The 21,711-nt window shown below is 31.0% G+C and overlaps 1 protein-coding gene across 3 annotated transcripts in view; it reads right to left on the bottom strand.

Moving 5' to 3' along the window:
* The window catches only part of LOC129975678 (neurexin-1-like), a 373,471-nt gene that overhangs the window by 48,595 nt on the left and 303,165 nt on the right, over positions 1-21,711 (bottom strand). For all 3 annotated transcript variants that reach the window (XM_056088803.1, XM_056088801.1, XM_056088802.1), the window contains exon 8: positions 12,126-12,278. In XM_056088803.1, coding sequence (XP_055944778.1) covers positions 12,126-12,278 — 153 coding nt within the window. The remainder of the gene's footprint in view (positions 1-12,125; positions 12,279-21,711) is intronic.

Raw genomic sequence — 21,711 nt, forward strand, 5'->3', positions numbered from 1 at the left:
ACAGACGATTATATCTTCCGAAACTATTAATTCTATAAAAAGGTTTTTACATTATCTTAAAAACTCAAAAAAATTACCTCTTTAATGATATCGATTTCATTTCTGTACAGTTTTTTTTCTTTGCTTTTAATAAATTCTTGAAGTTTAATTTACAATGTTACGGTGCTTTTAATCTATGCAATTCAAATTCATCCATTAAATATTCAATCGCGTGTTTATTGCCAATGTTAAAATTAAAATTAAAAAAAAAAATTATCTTTGGACATTAATTTAAAAATAGGATTTTCACTTCCGCTTTTATTTCTTCGTACATACACTTTTATTTGCGCTCATAATAATCTATTGCAGACTGATTCAAATAAATTCATATTTTTAAGTCGTATCAAAGAAAAAGATATTTAAAAAATGCATTTCATAATTATCGGCTAACAGCTTAAAAAGCCAGTAATCTGAGCGAGCAATCTGGTCGCAAAAGGCGGCTAGTTTAATTTGAATTAAACAATTAATATTCCCGATTAACCTGTTGGTCATAAAATGTAGTTAGCTACATCAACAGGAAGAAATTAATTAAAGAATTAGATAATTGGACTTTAACCTGTCATTTTATTGATATTAAGCAAAAGTATATACAATCTTTTCTTTAAATGTCACAATATGATGTCTATGATCGAAATAAATCCGAGATCAGAGACTTGATCGTGGGAACCGCCTGCAGGCTCAATTAAAGTGGCTACAACACGTTGTTTTGGCAGATAACGGTAAACAACTCTAAAAGTATCAGGAGTCGAATATTGCTTTCCCGAGCAAACAGAAAGTCACCGTTTCGATATGCAAACAAAAACTAAATTCCCCGAGTGTAATCAGAAAAATCCCGTCAACAGTGAAGAGAAGTAAAGCGAAATTGTATTGGGTAAAGGCCCGGGAGCAAATACCAGGGAACGAAGCCAAGATGGCAACAACGAAAATCTTTGATGGAGCGCAGGCAGTCAGCCATTAAGAGAAGGATGAAAGAGATTTTGTATGCAGATTTGGCAAATGGGAAGGGCGGAACTGTGATGAAGAAAAGGAATGTATTCGCTATAGATAGGAAGCAAGCTTTAGAGATGGAGAGAGAAATTATAGGGTGTGGCTCGGATTAAAAAAACTTCCTGATGTATCTTAAGATTTCTGATGAGAAATCGTTGTCCTGGATATCATAAAAAGATTTAATTATTTATTACAAAAGCTAAAAATATTATTATAAATTATTTTTTTATTTAAATTTTTTTCTCAGCTAATGATTTTAATTACTCATTTACGCACATAATTTCTTATTTGTTCATATACTAATATAATAACGTCTTCAAACGGCTTCCTAAGACAAAACAGAAATTAGTTTTTACTTTTGTATAGTACGTTTCTGTTCATTGTCTATTCTTATTGTGCTTTTGCTTTTTTATAACCCATTTACATTTATATGTGGAATATCTGCACCAAATGACGTTAGTTATCAAAAGCCTCGGAATAATACGGTTTTTGCATGCTTTCTAGAAAACTACCCGTTTTTTTAAGCTTCAAACTATAGCTTGCAGAGCATCTTAAATTCTTAAAACTAAAATAACACTCCAAGCAATTTAGAATTCCATAGGCTTGTTTATTCTTTCAACTTAACAGCGTATCTTACAAACATTGCCAGATTCTAGAAGGTTTACAATTGATCATCAGCTATTATACAAAAAAATAAACGAAATAATATTAAGAAAATATGCTTATCAAAGAAAAAATCGTTTGCTTTTACTTTTTAATAATATTTTAACAAAATAAAAATAGTAGCAGTTATAAAATCTCTGAAAAGGTATCGTCTGCTAAATGTCTATTAACAGATTTAGATTATGATATTTACATAACAACGGTGACGACAAAGTTCATTTACCACCTAATGGATTACTCGGCTCTAGTGGTATATGTTTACGTGGCGCATTATTTATTATAATATCACGAATAAATTACTCCCACGATTATATCACTACAGGATTTACTGCGAGAGTAATAATACATCACGATATTATTACTCTCACAATAAAAAATATCGTGATATATATTTATTGCTGCGTATTATTATTATTGCGAAAACAGTAGATTGATTTTGAGACTTAAAGATAACCATATTTATTAAATACATCTGCGGATTTTTAAAGTTAATTTACTGCGCAATTAATGTTTTCTTTTATCCAATCATTACGCATTATTTCTAAGAAAAATCAAGCACGAAGCTAAGAATTGTGGCCAGCTATGGATTCTAACTGAAGAAAAGGAATGCAATGACGAAAATATTGATTGCCAATCTGCAAAAAGTAACGTGTGGATGCAAAATAATAGTTTGTATACATAAGCTCATATTTATGATGAATATTCAAAGACACACACACAAAAAAAAATCAATCGACAAAATATGCTTTAAAAGTTTGCTAAGTTCTTCGATGAAATGCTGAAATTCTAAAATTATTATTAGCAATCACTATGCCTGAAGTTGAACTGGCTTTCCAAAGCTCAATAAATTTAGACAACAAAACATTAAATATGTATTTTTAATTTCACTTTCCAAATAGTTCCATATAAATATAAAATGTATAAATATAGTTGCAAATTCGACTTAAAAATTATATTTATTTTATTATATAATTTTTTAAGCTACGATGTCATTATAATCAATAAATGTAATGAATTTTTAAAAATATGCCTCTATTAAGTGTATACCAAAATTATATTTTTTAATTTTTATTATTTAATAATTTTTAATTCATAATTCATTATTATCAGTATTATTATGGAGGCATATAATAATTGTTTTTCAAATTCATTATGAGGTGGCAGTGGCTATGAAATCAAAATTTAATTAAATAAATCAATTAACTAGTAATTAAGCCTTCGAAATATTCAAATAATTGATTGTAGAATACAGAACTTCAAAACTATCGCACCAGGAAATGAGTGAAAAATCGATAGCGAAATTGAATCTTTGTTAACATGGATAAAGATAACTTAAATGAAGGTATGTGAAGATAAGGATTTTTGCACCGATTAGTGAGGCTTTAATGTTCCTCAGCCAACCGCCGTTAAATGCTTTAAACCATTCAGTGGAGAAAGAGGACACATAAAGCTGTGCAGAACTTTAGAACTCTAGTATAAGAAAAATCGAATGAAAAATCCATCACTAAAATTCACCATTACAGATATGAAACTAGTGATGGCTAAATAAATAAATAAATAAAAAGTTTCTAAAGGTTGGATTCTAGAGGAGTAAACGAAATATTTAAATGAGATTGCAACGTAATGTGCAGCTGTAGAAACCGCACTATACTCCCTTTCCTCATAAAATGTATTCATCTTTACAATAGAACTAGCGGAGCTAAATAAACAAATAAAAAAAGATTCTAAAGGAGGAATTCTGAGAAAGAATTCTAGGGGAATAAACGAAGCATTCAAGTGAGATTGTTACGTAATGTGTAGCTACAGAAACCACACTATACTTCCTTTCCTCATAAAATTAATTCATTTTTACAATAGAACTAGCGGAGCTAAATAAACAAATAAAAAGAGATTCTAAAACAAGAATTCTGAGAAAGAATTCTAGGGGAATAAACGAAGCATTTAAGTGAGATTGCTACGTAATGTGTAGCTACAGAAACCACACTATACTTCCTTTCCTCATAAAATTTATTCATTTTTACAATAGAACTAGCGGAGCTAAATAAACAAATAAAAAGAGATTCTAAAACAGGAATTCTGAGAAAGAATTCTAGGGGAATAAACAAAGCATTTAAATGTGATTGCAATGTAATGTGCACCTGCTGAAACCACACTATACTCCCTTTCCTCAAAATGTATTCATCTTTGCAATAGAACTAGTGGATCTAAGTAAATAAATTAAAAAAGATTCTAAAGAAGGAATTCTGCGAAAGAATTCTAGGGGAATAAACGAAGCATTTAAATGAGATTGCAATGTAATGTGCAGCTGCAGAAACCACACTATACACCCTTTCCTCAAAATGTATTCATTTTTACAATAGAACTAGCGGAGCTAAATAAACAAATAAAAAGAGATTCTAAAGGAGGAATTCCGCGAAAGAATTCTAGGGGAATAAACGAAGCATTTAAATGAGATTGCAACGTAATGTGCAGCTGCAGAAACCACACAATACTCCCTTTCTTCAAAATGTATTCATCTTTACAATAGAACTAGTGGAGCTAAATAAACAAATAAAAAGCGATTCTAAAGGAGGAATTCTGCGAAAGAATTCTAGGGGAATAAACGAAGCATTTAAATGAGATTGCAACGTAATGTGCAGCTGCAGAAACCACACAATACTCCCTTTCCTCAAAATGTATTCATCTTTACAATAGAACTAGTGGATCTAAATAAATAAATTAAAAGAGATTCTAAAGGAGGAATTCTGCGAAAGAATTCTAGGGAAATAAAAGAAGCATTTAAATGAGATTGCAACGTAATGTGTAATTATAGAAATTACACAATACTACCTTTCCTCATAAAATGTCTCAACTATTTTCGAATAACGTCTTCAAAGAAACTTATCAAAATGTTAATTTATGTACCGCCTTCTTTATATCAAAATGTTGTATATCAATAATCATACACAGTAAAACCTACAGAAATTTGGAGCATCGGGAGGCTAGGTTATTTGGTCCCAGTGGGGTTACTTGAACCCCAAACAATAAAGAGATTGAAGCATTTGGTTTAGAGAAGCAATGGATATTTTTATTTGTTTGTCCTCCAGGCAACACACTGCATGTTCTGGAGCAATCCACGTGTTTTAAAAAGATGCCACCAGAGTTTTGTGAAGATTATCCTGATACTCTGCAGCGTGCAATATATTTTGTGTCTTATTTAAACCCAATAAATGATTATACAACATTTATAAACCATTAAAACATGGTTTCAAGTAAACACCCTAAGGGTTACTTGAATTCCGTTATAATTATTTTTTATGCATTATTAAATGCAAAAATATTGTAATTACCGTTGTAAACTGAAAAACTAACTGTTGTAGATTAAGGAAAAATAGGATATCAGAACAAGAATATTTTTATATTAATTTAAATCAGCGAAAGTGGTCTCCCTACAGTTTTCTCGCATCATCTCTAACAAAGGTGTTATCCCTGAAAACGGCTTCCATTGAAATGGCGTACAATAGTTACAAAATATTAACCTTCTGCGTGAATTTAGTATTTTAATGAATCTATCGTGTCATCATGGGCAAGTTCTTTGATGATTAATCCCTCGCATGTGGTTGATCATATCCGAAAATGGAATTTGTGTTTTAGACGCGTATTTCACAACCGATTGAAACAAAAATTTAACACAAAGCTCTATTTGTACACAAAAATACATAACAAATTTGATATATTAAAATCATTGCGGTTTTGAATTATCAAATTTACTTGTTTCTGAAAGTACAGACGGTCAAACCCTTGTTGGATTTGGCTTAACATTTGATAGGCATTGTAGCAATTGCTGCGGTCTTTTTGTGTTGCTGCGTCAAGTGAGTCTGGCGACTGTGGTTATGCTGTGGGTAGATGGCGCCACAACAGCTGTACGAAGGTTGAAGAATCATCGTCCGAGGTCACCAATGTGGCGGATTGTGATGCGCGAGGATAGAACCTGGGACTTTGTGGTTTGCAGCTGAGTAACATGACCACTATACAAAAGCAATTGCTCGTGCAGCATAGCTGCAAACTGGCTTATATGCTATTCACCACAGCATCTACATTATAGATATTGTTCTGTAATTATCGTGGTAACTTATATTCGTACAGCCAGACAGACAGACCTCCTTCGTATAGACTTTGGGCGACATTTGACGGAAATCTACAAATTCCGTGTGAAGACCGTATATTAAATTTCGACCATTTAGTTTAAAGTATTTTTGAGTTATCTTTGTCACAGACAGACAGGCAGACAGACATTTTCCAAAAATATATTTTTCTAATTCAAAGAGGTCAAAAACATGGAAATTCGTCAAAATCTCGCATTCGAATTTTTTTGACAATTGCAATACTTTTTTTCTCTATAATAAGTTTACGAAAAAATAAAAAGAAATACATCCAAAATATAGAAAAATTGGATCCAAATAACCCTAATTTGTACTAACAAAGGAGTCATTAGCCACATATGGTATTTTGTGATAACATACTGTAATTAATACTCCATGTAATGATATAAAACCAGAAGTAACTCACCAAAACAAGTATTTTTGTATTACATATATTTTAATATTACAGAGACGATATTATAATACTCAGTGTCAATGAAATGGTAATTTGCAAAAGATAATCTGTTCCTCTATATTTTTTAAAAAGTAGAAACAGAAATACAACAACGCCTCATCGTATTTCGGCATTCAACCACCGCATCTCCAGCCCAGATTCGGATTAGATATGGAATCCACGCTTGTAGCGAGAAAACACCCCAGGTACACAATCCCCCACCCCTTTCTTTCCGAATGAATAGCTGCGAGGAGTATAAAAATTCAGCCACCAAACGCTAACGGGGGGATTCAGACATCCGAGAAAAATATGTTACTTAAGCACATATCTCACGTAGTTTTCTTTTCAATATTTTTTCGGCCCATTCCGGCGATATTTCAAAGCCGCTGGTTTCTTGTTGGAAATAGGCCAAGGAAAAGAATTTCTAGGTCGGGGAACGATAAGATTATGTCGGTTGGCGGCATAATAGAGAGAGAAAGAACAAAAAAAGAAGGAGCAACTGTTTATGGTTAGAATTCCGGAAAGTGTTTTATTAGGCGAGAGAATAGATTTATTAGTAATGGTTTGGCCTGGAATGGTGCCTGCAAAGTATAGGAGTTTTAAAAGGTGGGTTCTTTTTTCTTAGGAGCTGCAGTTTAAGCGGTGGAATAGTTTAAACATTGCGCTGTCATCTCGGTTAGTATATGAAATAGACTTCACTGAAAAACTGCAAATGATTTATGTTATTGAGCTCATTTTTGTAAGCTTTGTCTATGAAGCTCTTTTGTGTTTGTGCGTTTTTTTAAAACTGCGAGCAAGTCAGTCAGTGGTTTAACGCTTTAAAGCATAAGATTTCTAATAGTTAAGCCATGTTTTATCAAAACTATAAAAGCTACCAAAAGCTGTTAAGGAATTTATAACAGAAGTGTCGTGTCCATTAAGGTTGTCGAGCTGAACCAAAGAATTAATAAATTTAGCCATAAAAGCTAATATATTTTAATCTTTATTTTTTATCTTGTTCGGCTGATAACATTTAAATGATCTGTGAAAATAATAATAAAAATGTAGAAGAAGAAAGATGATAGAAAAAAAATCAGCAAATAGGAAAGACATAGAAACTGGTGTACTCTGAACAGTAAATAAAAGTACCAGATGGAAAGTGATTCATCGGAAGGCAAAAGTCACGTTTTCCTCTACTGAACTACAGAAAATAGTATAAGGGATGACGAATATTTTACGAGCGGTTATTACGTAACCAATATCAAAAAGTCATAAATACCAGTGATCAATACTTTTCAAAGAGGGGTGTGATTCAAATCCTTGATACGATCTTACTGATGATATTTCGATTACAGGTCTTGGATCACGATAGAAAGTAACAATCGATTCGCTATCACTGAAATTTACCGGAGCGGTGACTACACTGGAAAGTAACAATCGATACGATCTGTCCAATGGAAGCTCTCGAACAAAACAGAAAAGGAGAAACCTGTGAATGGATTGAAAAGTGAACGGACCGGTTATTGGAATTATCGTATCATTGAATTGCATATCACTGGGATTTATCGGAGTGGTGACTTCACCGGAAAGTGTGGGAAGTCACCGCTCCACTTCATGAGAGTGATCTTGACTTTCCGATATTCGCATTTGATGTTGCACTATTCCATACAAAACATTTTTAATTGTTTGTGACTTGACTCTGTGCATATATTCCGTTTACTGCTGGCGCCATCTATTGGTAGAGTATAGAACTAAAGTAAACAATTTAAAGAAATGACATATATATTTAATACAAATTTTTCAGAAAATGGTTTACTCCAATAAAGAAATTAAATAAATAGTTTGGAAAAAGATCACATTTAATAAGTAAGCTGAAATAGATAAATTAATTCAATCACACGTTACTTAAATTAGTAAATTAAGTATTAATTACAATTAATAAATTTTATATTTAATATTAAGTAATAATTTTTAATTAATAATATGATTGAAATAACAGATATTTGGAACAAATATTTAAAAATAACAATAACAAAATTATTTGTTCTTCAAAAAATCGTGAATTATGCATCTTTAAATAGTACGACTGAAACTGAAATTTCACAACTATGATTGGCTCTTGGGCAAATGATTTATTGGGTGTGTAAATACGAATCCGTTCTTTTTAAAGTTGAATAAAAACGAAATTATTTATTATAAAATTAAGAATTGGTTTATTGAAGATATATCCCATCAAAAACTCCAACATTTGTCCATCTTTCATGAAAAAAATCGAATTTCGAGGAGAAAAAAGTTTGGTTGTCAGGTGCATTTTAGTTATCAATCAAATTTTAGAGATCTACATGGAAATTGAATCTCTTTCCAGAAAGTACACTCTGCATGCAGTGAAATAAATAGTAATGTGAAGAAGTAACATGTCTCAGCGAAATTATTCTATAGATTCTTTCAAAGATCTGAAAGCATGAAGGTGAGTATTGTCGTGTTGGAAAACAACCTTATCATGTCTTTCCCCATGTTTTGAACGTTTCTCCTTCAATGCTTCGTTCAATGGTCAGTTCATTGTTTGTTTCGTTCAAAACTGAATGCTTCCCAACTGCATTTTAGATTATTTTTTTAGATAATTTACCATGCGCTATGTCATATGTATGAAAATCATCGTTTTTAAATTACTGGTCACATGTTTTACGAGTTGCATTCGATGGGGCACGTTGACCATAAATGCTCAAGAGCAATCGATGCGTTTCTGCGGCAATTTTCTTTGTAATGAAATAATGTAACATAACTTCCGACAAATGCTGTTTGACATTATATATATATATATAATGATATTTTAAACTCTTAATTTAATCCAAATTAATTTCCAAAACTTAATATTCTCTTATTTCGTGATCCAATTCTACTTTCGGTTTAATTAATTCCTTTGTAAAAATAATGCGCCATCAGTACTACGTATCAAATGAATGTGATCTCTTTGGTGCCCTTGAAAAGGTGTCGAAGGTCACCACATGTATTGAATTGGCGCGTGGCCGGAAATCCCATGTTATATAAGACTAGTGATCATTTGTTTGTCCCTTCTTTCTTACTTCTGCTTTTCTGCCGCAATGCGCCTTCTTGTAAATAATCATGCCTGTCTCATGAAGAGAATAAAACGAAATGAAACCTACAAAGTTTCTTCACTGCTTGTTAAATCTGCTGCTGCAACCAAAATAATGTTACATATTATTTAGCGAACAGGATTCGAAATCCATTATATATATATATATATATATATATATATATATATATATATATATATATATATAATGATATTTTTAAATCTAATTTAAAACCTAATTAATATACAAATTTTTATCTTAATTCAGCCCATATTAACTTCACTCTAAAATGGCCTCTTATTTTCTGATCCAATTCCACTTTTTATTTAATTACTTTTAAAAATCGCTCTATAAACTGCTGGTGAAGGGATAAAAATCCCAAATGCTTGCAACATTTTTTAAAAGAAACCTCCATTTCCTTTTCCTAAGGCTACAAGTGTCAAAAAAATTCCTATAAAAATCTTATTGTAAAACCAATGAAGGGGAAAATTTTGCTCTTCTTTTTGCTCTGTAATGCGATGTAAACGGACGTTAGCTTCATCACCGCTTCTTGTACATAATATGCCTCCCGGATGAAATAAATCGAAGTTAAATTTCAAAAGTTTCTTCTTCTCGGTCACGCATCTGTCAAAATATGTTTACACATATTTCGATGGTCTGCTCTAATTTTTAAAGGTTGCTTTCAAACACGATTTTTTGGATTTATTTGCAGGCAAGCAGTACTACTAACGCCATCTACTGAAAATGGGCGGAATCATTAACTCCATATACCCAATAGTAAATATTTCTGCTCAGATAATCTGAGGGGGGGGGGGAAGGTAAATGCTCCTAAGGATCATGATATGTATTTTTGAGCACCATGAAACATATGAAGGAAAAAATAAACACTATTAAAATAGGGAATATTTTAAAACTTAAATGAAGATGCCATATATATCTAGACTTTATTCTATAGGAAAGTATTAATCCTCTGGCTGTGTAATTCTTTAAAATCACTATTTAGATGCGATGTTTGAAAATAAGTTCAATATATTTTTCAAAGAAAGTGAACTGATACTATATATTACACGATGATAATATAATGTAATAAAAATCTGTAATCGTAAAAATAAACACTCTAAGCTGCGAAAAACGTGGGATGCAACAGAAAATGGATTGATTCCCAAACCGTGGAAATCGTGGGATACGTTGCTGGAGGGTTAATTTAGAATCCAAATGCTTATAACAAATTTTGGTATCGCTTTCATACATTCACAATTTTCTGTTAATTATGACGTGACAATTGTGAATTATGTTTATACAAGTAATTGTTGTTAATTTTACGTGTGATTTATTTTATGGAAATTTTAACGTCATATAATTCCCAGTTTCTTAAAACCACCAAGTTTTGGCATTCTACTAATATCGCTACTTTTTAACAAGTTTTGATTCTGTTTAATTTCTTTCATATTTCAATACATTTGGTTACTCATCTTTTAAGGTTTTGAACTTTTGTGCAATTACTTTATTTTTGAGGACAATATAATACTATAATATTTAAAGAACTACAAAGAAAATATTAAAGAGAATTTTAATTAGGATTGATTATATGAGAGAAGTTCCATCTAATAACAAATCTGTGACAGTTAATTTCTAGAATTCATAATAATTATTACTCAGTGTATTAAAAATTAAAAAATATTATTAATTTTTTTAATAAATATGTTTTTATAAATGCTCCATAAAGCAGAAAGTAATACTTTTTTTCTTAAAAAAAATGAAGCGAAAACAGAAATTGTAGCAGCATGAGATACTGAAAATAATATAAAGGGGAAATTGACCCATACGTATTTAATAAAAAAGAAATTTAATAAACCATCATTAAAATAATATAATTCAAATTCTGATTCATTAAGAATATTTCTAACAACGGCTCACTCTTTTATGATTTTTGATTTCACCTCCAGATTCTGGTTAGAAAAGTTTCTTATTTTTTAAAAAATATCAATGAAAACGAGATTTTCTTTTTTACAATTCATTTTACCAATGATTTTTCTGAAATAATTTACCCTGTGTTTTGCCGGGTTGCTTGACTTTTGAATATCCATCGTGGTGAATAGCATATAAGCCAGTAACAGCGCTTCTACCCGAACAGCTGTTTTGGTAAAATGGTTAAGTTACTGGACTGCTAACCAAAAAGTCCCAGGTTCTATCCTTCGCCCATCACCTATCGCTTCACCATCATTTGAGTTCGTTCTAAATATCCATTAACTCAAATTATAATTGAGTTGCATATATAAATTGATCTTTTTAAATTGCAGCTGAAAAGTTTGCAGAGTTTCAAAGTCTGTCGATGGTTTCTCTTCTCATCTTTATTTCTCTCAAGCTATATGAAGTCATTTATTCAATACATCGGAGTAGAATGGAGTCAAACTATTCCTTCCGTACTTTTTCCCAATTTGCTTCAACGTAGAACCACGCATCATAATCGTTTTCGGAATGGTCTGCTGACTTTCCAATGAATCAGGATCATCCTTTTGATTGATCCTAATAAAATCAACATGCCTAACAACCTGGACATTGAAATGGATCACTACAATCGAGTTAATGATCAATAGAACCGGCAAAATTTCCAGGTTTTTAGATACGGCATAACAGCATACAATAAAACAGCTGCATACTGATAAGCATAACAGCGGCATAACTGATTGGTCATTACATCTATAACCAAGCGGATGATACTGTATTTCTTTACTAGAGATGGTAAGAGGCTATTGCACAACAAGGCAAAATATGACAAGGACTTACCAGAAATGACTCCCTAGTAGTGAAGGTGATGGGGTCGGCCGCTTCCATCTCCTGACAAAAGAACTGGACATCTCCATGGTAGCGTAACAGTTTGCTCTGTGATTTTGCCAAGGATAAAAGGTCCAAGGAAACACTGTCTGCGATGAATTCCACCTGGAAGCAAAGGATGACAAAAGACTCATTAATGTTTTTATTCAAAAGGTTTAAGAGAAATTTTATACAAATCTGCATCTATACAAATCCTTAAAAAAAATACATTAAAATTCTAGAATTTTTTTTTTTTTTTTTTTTTTTTTGTAAAACACCGAAGTGAGTTTTTGATATATTATTTAGGAATACAAAAGAAGCCATAGAACTTTTCGTTTCCCTTACAGAATTTCGTGAAATGTTTTCAGTATTGTCGAATTTTTAGAGGATAAGAGCTTTAACTATATTGTATTTGATTTCCATCTTTTTTAACTAAAACCGTTTCAACACAAGGCTTATATTAAAAAAAGGTTAATGAAAAAATTGTTTTAATATATTTAGATAATAATGCCTTGTTTTTGCGAAGAGAATTAAAAATACTAATTGTTGGACTACCAACATTTTCACGCAGACGATTTTTCTCAAAGTATATTTTTGAAATAATTTCGTTTAAACTAAGTATAGATTGACAAAATAAAGAAATTCTGGAATTTATTAAATACAACCGCAATCGAAAAATATAATACAAAATGAAGCATTAAAAAAATTCAAAGGACTCCCGAGACTCTATTTTGAAACAACATAGTAAGAAAATATTTCAGGCTTAATTCATTCACCTTTATATTATATTAAAATGTACTCTTATTTATATAGAAATGGTAATGTTCATACAAAAAGTATATAAATATCGCCGCAATACTTAACATTTTTAAAAAAATATATTTAAATTTTTTAAAAATTATTTAAATCAGAGAAAAATTGTATGGAAATAAAATTAACATCACTGAAATTCTTATGTTTTGAATTTTAAAATGGTGTAAAATTAGCCCTTGTACAGTAATTTTTTTGAAAGTCTTTGAGGAAAATCGTTACAATTTCGTTTAATTTTTTTTGGATAAAACTCAAATAGAATTTTTGATAAATCTTTTTTTTTTTTTTAAGTAACACCTACGACCAAAGAAGTAACTGAGTGTTAAATTTGTTGTTCCATGTCCGTGGCCTGCTCTATAGAAGATTTTAAACGATTTTTACATGTCGCAATTTATAAATAGTTTCCGGCATATGAACATTATTAAGCTAAAATGTTATTTTGAGAAAAACGTATCCTCTAAACACTCACATTTTAAAATTTTATAACCATAATTATAAAATAAGCTGATATTCATGATAATAATAATAAAAAAAATTCATCCATTTTGTTTTAAAGTAATTCCAAAGTTACATGGAAATTCGTAAATTTATCTCCATTCCCCCAATGAAAAAACCTTCTGATAAATACTTAAATAATTCTAAAAATTCTTATAAATTACGAAATTTATAATTATTTTTCAAATTTTTTTTATTTTCCTATTCTTCTATTTAAATATTCAACACCCTATATAAATGATTCAGAATGTTTTTAAAATTTCAATCTTATTTTGATTAGATATGAATCGTTTTTCATATGCATTTCAAATATTAAATAACTTCCACAAGAAGAAAGATAAATATGTTAGTCTGCATTTAATTATTTTATTTTAATAGAATTATAAGATTCTTGGAAATTTATCGTTTTCGTATAAAATTTCTTTTTATTTCAGTTTAAAATAAATTCAGTTCTGAAATATATTTTACAGTTAAAAAATTATCGTCTGCTGAAAATTTATTATTAATGAAGCTTTTCTGTCTGTAAAAAAAAAAAGCTTTCTTCTTTAAATTGCGATTAATCTTTATTGTTACTTTTCATAACTGATTAAATTTTGTAATTTATATATTTTGGATATTAGTTTCAATTTTATGAACTGTCTGAAATGATATGATTATAATATTATATCAGTTATTTTAAAAAATACCAACTACAGCTTAAAGTTGTTTTTTTAAAGTTTAAAATTAAATTTTTTTTTCTGTTTTGAATGCAATTAATATCGTACAGATATTAAATAAAAATTTGCTTTGCTTTTGCATGTTGTTGAATGTAGGAAAAACTATCAGTTGCCAAATATACAAGTTTAACAATGCCGAAATAAAAATATTATTCTTCGTTCAATGCATCGTATGTCATAATACACTCTTATTTAAAAATCTGGAGAAGATTTAAAAAAGAAGCAGAAAATATATGATACAACACTGGATAGAAGAAAGTTGAAATTTTTTTTTTTTTTTTTTTTTATTCCGAAAATTCTTGTAAAAGAGCTTTTCTTTTTAAGGAGAAAATGGCGATGCCCCAGGAAAAGTCTTTTTGTGCGCTGCAGCATACAAGGAGTGGATCCATTGTTACATTGAAGCTTGTATTTCGTTGTAAGTTTAGCAAAAAGCCGCCTCATCAAAAACAGATTTATAATTATTAGGAGAAATTCGTAGTAAATGGTTTTATATACAAAGAGAAAGCCATGATTGTCCTCGAACGTCATATGAAAATATTGAGCATATCTATTGAATATAAACATAGAAATTCATAAGTAGAAAAAGCAGAGATTTTAGAATTTCGCAACAAACGGTATAACATGTGTTTAAAATCTGTGCTTGCTGTTCCTCAAGATGAATTTTTTACAGCTGCAAATATAATAACCTAGGACCAATTACTTAAACGTGTAGCAAAGAAATGGGATTTCGATTCCACAATTGTCGCATAACAAATGGAACTCATTTTAAAAGCACAGAATAAAACTTTGAGTTTCATCTATTCAGTGATTTATTGTATGTATGCCTAAAGGATCTCCCAAAATTAACGCAAGATTTGAATTTGCCACCGTTCATGCTGTAAAATATGTCAACCCTATTTAAAAAAAAACTATTTGACAGCTGATAGTTTATGATCAGGAAAAATGGAGTATTACACGATAGAACAACGTGTTGACGCAAGATTTGAATTAAATAAAAAAAACACAGTTTTTTTCCCTTTAAATTGTTATATTTTTATTGAATTGTAAAGCACACAGGATAGGGTTATGCATGGAATAACACATAGGGCAAATGGCCTCCACGGTCTTGTTGGCACATACCCACACTTTTGTCGAAATGTTCCATGACTATTTTGCATAATTGTGGCTGAATTTCGTTGATGCAGCGTCGAATTTCCTCCTTCAATGTACCCGTGCTTGTGGGCTTGTTGTCATAGATCTTTGACTTCAAATAATCGCATAATAAGAAATTTAATGGTATTAAATCACGCGATCTAGGGAGACAATGATTAAATTTTCAAACTGTGGGCGCCAGACTTTCATTACTTTTGAAATCTTGTTCAACAATGAAATGCTCCATTCTTACTAACCCTAAATTATCAGCTGTCAAACATTTTTTAATAAGGTTGCCAACACTTTAATTCACATCTTGCGCTAATTTTTGGACACCCTTTAACAATTAGAAATAAATATTTTAACTACGCTCTCTTTTGTTTGAACAACTTTATAAAATAACAGTTTCTAGCAATTTTAAAGAAACCTGAACTTCCAAATAATATGATTTAAAGTGAAATTTAATTATGATGCAGTCTTTTATTCCCCAAAATATATTAATTAAGCATTTATTGAAAAGAATATTTCAAAAACAAGTAAATCTCGACTTTCTTACAATTATGATATGACGGCGCACCCTTTGAGATCCTATTTAGCATCTTCAATCACCGCTCTCCTGGATCAATATGGACCCATCACTCTTTTTCTTGCACTGATTAAACGAACACACGTGTTCCAGCGCCACCAGCCGATCTATCAAATTGATCTCCACTACTTTAATCAGCTTTCAGGCCGCTGATGATGTTGTGTGGTGACGCTAATGAAGATTGTTTGTTAATTTGTAGCAAAAATGTTACTAACAGCGTCACCGTATCATTATTCCGCCACGGGTCCTCATTTCGGAACTTAAAACTCCGCTCTTAAGTGTTCTTCAGAGGGCCTCGGAACTGAGGTTAATTATTTATTTCGAACACGGGCATGATTGGGGAATGGAGTGGATGAAAAGTTGATGGAAAAGTACAACCCATAACTGGTTAAATGGGAGGTTAGGCGGACGATTTTGGTTATTATTATAATTATTATTATTATTTTGATGGAGTCAGTGCCATTGATAATGGCTGGTAAAAAATGACGGGTTCAAACTATTGTGATAAAGAACAGTACCGTAGGGAAATGTAATATTTTTTTTTATTTTATTGATACATTAACTTTTTATTTGTTGTCTTATTTATTACCCATTAGAAAGATAGAAAAATGCTTCAGAATTAGGCAAATGGTAATTCCAAAATGATGTCATAATAGTTTTGAGAGAGAAAAAAGGTCTAAATATTCTGTAATTTTCTTAATGCAAGTAAATAATGCACATCTCGTCATTTTCTGTCCAAATAAAAATCGTTTTTTGGCAGCCTCATATTATTCCATATTATTCAGAAAAAATATATGTAGAGTTTCAAAACTAATGCAACAAAAGAAAAGAATCAGTTGAGCCGCTTAGTTGGGTTTTTTTAAAAAAAAATCTAGTTTGTTCTATTTCTAGATTATTGCTTTCATAAAAGCACGGAATACAGAGTGACAAATATTCAATCCTTGGATGGACATTGTTTATGTAATTTTATTATTTGTAATTTTTGTTTATATTTAATTATTTTATTTGTATTTTTTATTCTTTGCATACTTATTCACATAGTAACAATTAATACTGAACATAGATGGCGCAATATGCCCTAAACCATATGTATGTTTGGAATGTGAGGGAAGCGCACTTAAGCTTTTTTTATTGTAAACACTTCAACCTGAGAGTTGGTGTGAAACTGGTGCAAGCAGGCACCGCTCGCTCTTTTGTTAGTGGCAAAAAGAATAATTCGTTCGCTCTTTGTTAGCGGCAATTTCTACTTTTAAATGTTTATATTATGTGTTTCCTTATATATGTATGATCATCGTCCATGTGTGTTGTTATATGTGTGTGTGTGCGAAAATAAATAAGACAAGAAAGCATCTTTCCTAGGATTAAACACACACATCCATCTACAGACATGACCCATCTACAGATTTGATGCATATCCGCAGTTACATTACGTTGAATATCTGTAATTATATGCTAAATTTTACTTATCAAACGTTTCGTATTTTTGAATTGTGGTCATGTGTTAAAAAACGAGAAAAAAGGAAGATTTTCAATGGACGAATTTCGTCTAAAATTTGATCAAAATTCAAGAATTTGGTGTAAAACAAACTTTTATCCATCACTCTTGTTGTATCTTTGAGTTTTCAATTTTACATATATGTAGACAAGCTTAATTACAAATTTCCGGATTCAGAGAGGACTAAAATATGAGCATTCAACAAAAACTCAAAGCAAAATTTTTTTTAACGATTACAATACGTTCTTTTTCGAGAAGACATGCAGTATCTATAAACTTATTAATAATAAATGAAATTGTCAGTGTGTGCTTGTATCTCTGTATATTTAAGAGTATAAGTAAGCTGTATAAACCAAATATTTTGGTTTAGGGCAACCAAATTTCACACAAATATGTTTTGAAGAGTGGGTATTAGTATATTAAAAAGATTAAAAAAATATTAATTAAAAATCGAGATAAAATTTGGCATTTTCTACTATAGATTTCGAAAATATTACTGCATATTTTTTTTTTACGTTTTAAAACCCTTTTCAATTGGAAAGTGGCCAAAATGCGAAATGCTGTAGGGAAATTTTTTACGGTACACACACTACGCAAGTAGGTTATCTATAATACATTTACGTGTTATTAGACACTTATTTTCCTTAATTGATTTTATCAACTCTCCGAAATTTGCTGTAATTGTAGCCAGAAATCTGCGTATAAAGGCATGCCTGCTATCCCATGTAACGTATATGGAACTTATATCTTCCATGAGAGTCAATGGAAACATGCTTTTGAGCAACTATATTAAATAAAGAGTCAAGTTCAAAAAAATATCTTCTTAATTACACCAATTATATTGTGGTGTCATTTTCTCTTGAATTTTGATATTTTTTAAAAATAATCTTTAAGAACAGCTTTTATCATTGCAATGGAATTGAAAAGAATTTCATTTTTCATCAAATGTTCCATTGCATGATTTTTCTTCTATTACTTAATTCCAATGAATAAAGATTCTATTTATTATTCGGCCTAGTTTCCACAAGGAGTACGAAAGTGAAGTCCCAGTACCGCAAAAGACAACGTGTAAGAAAAGGATCACTCGCACAATTTTGCTTATAATGCCACTTTGATCTCATGGGATTTGATTCCATTAAGAAAGTTCATCAGCACACTAAACAGAAAAAGTGCCAGGCATTTTAAATAACTTCGCGTTATGTTTATCACAATTTGATGGTCAAAATACTTTATGGTGTTCCATGATCAACTTATTCATACAAGATTTAATATAAAATAAGATCTAGCAATATTACCGGTTAACCGAATGGTCACAAAAGACGGCTAGACTAAAATATGTATAAAGCACAAACAACATTCTGTAAAATGCCTTCAAAATAGTTTCTGCATGTTCATCTGAGTAAAGCAACCGTTTCGTTTCGTTTCGCCTGATAAAGAAAACAAAACTTAGAAAGAAGCCACGCAGAGCTTAGAATACCTGAAAAGAAAAGTACTGGCTTCACCGAATCAATGCTTTCGCTCCACATTTGCACCCTTCTGTTTTTTAGTCAAATTTTTTCTGCTGCTCAGAAATTTTATTTCGCTGTTTTGATGCAGGTGAAAGAATGCGGGACGTAACTCTTTATTTCACGACGAAATATTCCAAAGAGGTTTTTCTTTCCGCATGGGTGTATCTTTACATGTGAATTTTGAGCAGGATCGGGAACAAGGGACAACAAAGTGCTTCTAGGCTTTTACGATGCGAGTTTGGAAAATAAACACAGAAATAAAAACTTTTTTTTATGAATAAATGCTATGTGCGTTTTTTTTAAAGAAAATGCCACATCATTTCAGAACTGGCAACGTTTTTTTTATAGTATAAAAGTTCTTGATTTGGACGGAAAAAGTATATTTTTGGTATTCGAGAAAAGTGATTACTTATTATCACAGCCGATCTCGAGCATTCTTTGATGCAATCAATTTTGGACAAACACTCTAAAAGGCATTATTATTAAATTATTAGGTCACAAAAAGGCCAAGTTTTAAAAAATTAACCAATCACATTCTAAAAATTTCTCTCTGAGTGGCAAGCAGGTAATTAATTTTAACACTAACGACAGTCACTGTATTAAGAGTCTTATAAAACTGTAATGTTGTTTTCCTGTGCAGTGAGTCTCTCAGTAAAGAAGAGAGAATTATAGATTTTTTTAGTAGATGCTGAATGAACGCCATGTCAAAGACCTTGGCGACCACTTAGCGACAAAAATGAAAGTTCTAAAAACACAAGATATTTCTATTAGAGCTTGAGATCCAGGAATTCATCTAGAAGATTCTACGTGAGGTGGAGAACCTATTTTCACTCGAACGGATGAAGCGAGTCAATCTAGGGAAATCTTTCTTTGGAATGTTGATCGCAGAGCGAGCTCTCCAGTTGTTTGCCCTGAGTTGTTTTCCATTTAAACGATATGCCGCTTAAGCATATATTGTCGATTTCTGAAAATGATTTGGTGTATGCTTCGGCTGCGTTTTGGTATCATAGTTTTCTTGCGGAATAACGCCTCTTTATGCGTTATCGGACCTATCGGAATTTTCACCGTACCCCCACCAGACGAATTTTCTGTAACAATAGCAATAATTTAACAATACCAACCAAACTTGGATGAATTGCATTTTATAACAACAAATGAAAGTACTACTTCAAATTATACTTGCACTATACATATAAAGTATTCTGATTGGTTAGCTAAACACACGAAGTGATGAAATTAAATGAAGGTATCTGTCCAATTTACATGTCTTGGAAGCTATGCATAAGTTTTATCTTGCGATATCTTTCGAAAGTGGGAGGACAAGCGGCCATTAGTAGTGTATTTAAATATAATAAACTAAATTGACGGAATGAGTGCAGTGATTAGGATAAGAGAAGATCTACTGTGAGCTTTCTCTGTATATCGAGATCATAAGGTGAGATTGTGTATTAGAACGTTCGCTCGAAAATGGTGCGGCACAGATGATGCCATATCTACAGATCCTGCTTTCATATGAAATAAAAAATTGCGAAATCGGAGAAATGATTGGTGCTTGGACAGGCGACCTTAATGACATATCTGTGAAAGCAATTGCTTTTAGCTGAACCGAGAAAACATTAATCTTTAAAATGCATATTAATTATTTAGAAATTCTCTGACACATTAATTAAACATTGTTTACATAACAACTACAAACACGTTATTTATTTAAAATTGCTTACTTGTCACTCTTTTAATGCCTTTGTAATATTCTTAATTCCATTTACCTATTGAAGATATCTTACAATGCATTCATCATATAAAAAATGCTCTTTTCTGGGTCAACAAATTTTATTCTATACCCATTAATGTGAAAGCATCAAAAAGATATTAATTTGGAAATTTTGTTAATTGCTTTTTAATAAAAGTTGCGCATAAAAATAAAATAATTTTTTTAATAAAAATTGTGCCTACCTAAAATTTTCTATTAATAAATTTAAATAAATTGCTTTTAGAATTCTCTAAGTAACTTGAAGTTTCTATTTATCATTTTTTTTGAAATTTTATAATTGTATTTGTTAGCTTTATTTGATTGATGAATTTATCTCTAAATGTTCTCCAAAAAGCTTAAAAAACCACGAAGAAACAACATTTTTTTTCAAGGCCTACTCATTTTTCTCTCTGTTTTGATTTTTAAAAAGCCTAGGTTTGCTATTCAACTACAATTGCTTTTTTTTCACTTTAATTGTGTTTGAAAGGACAATGCCCCCTTTAGAACGAGTGAAGTCAACAAGAAAGAAATCTAGTAAGATTGCTTAGCAATTTTTACGGGGGTTAGCAGTCATTAGCGAGCAGAGAGCAGAGTTTCTTAGTAATTAAAGAATTCATAGAAGTTGCAAATAAAAATTCCTCTTTAAAGTCACAATGGGGAAAACGCTTGTTTTTAATGACAGGGAATCCTTTTTACTTTTTCGTACAAGCAGTATAAAGACATTTTTTACTCTGTTCATCAAAACAGCTGCTCTGCTCGAGTTCGTCAAAAAATTCGAACTCGCGATTTTGACAAATCTGGAAGTTTTAGACTTCACTGAGTTCGAAGAACACATTTTTGGAAATTGCCCGTCCGTTTATCTGTTCTGTGACAAAGATAACTCAAAAGCACTTTTATCTAGACGGATGAAATTTGGTGTACAGGCTTAAAACGAAATTTGTAGATATCTGTCAAATGTTGAGCAAAATTCATTCACAGGAAGTCTTTCTGTCCGGCCGTTTGAATATAAGTTAGCGCAGTAACTAGAAAACAAAGTGTGATGGAGAGATAAAATTCGGTAAATAGATT

The sequence above is a fragment of the Argiope bruennichi genome, chromosome 7 (genome assembly GCF_947563725.1).
Source record: "Argiope bruennichi chromosome 7, qqArgBrue1.1, whole genome shotgun sequence".
NCBI lineage: Eukaryota > Metazoa > Arthropoda > Arachnida > Araneae > Araneidae > Argiope > Argiope bruennichi.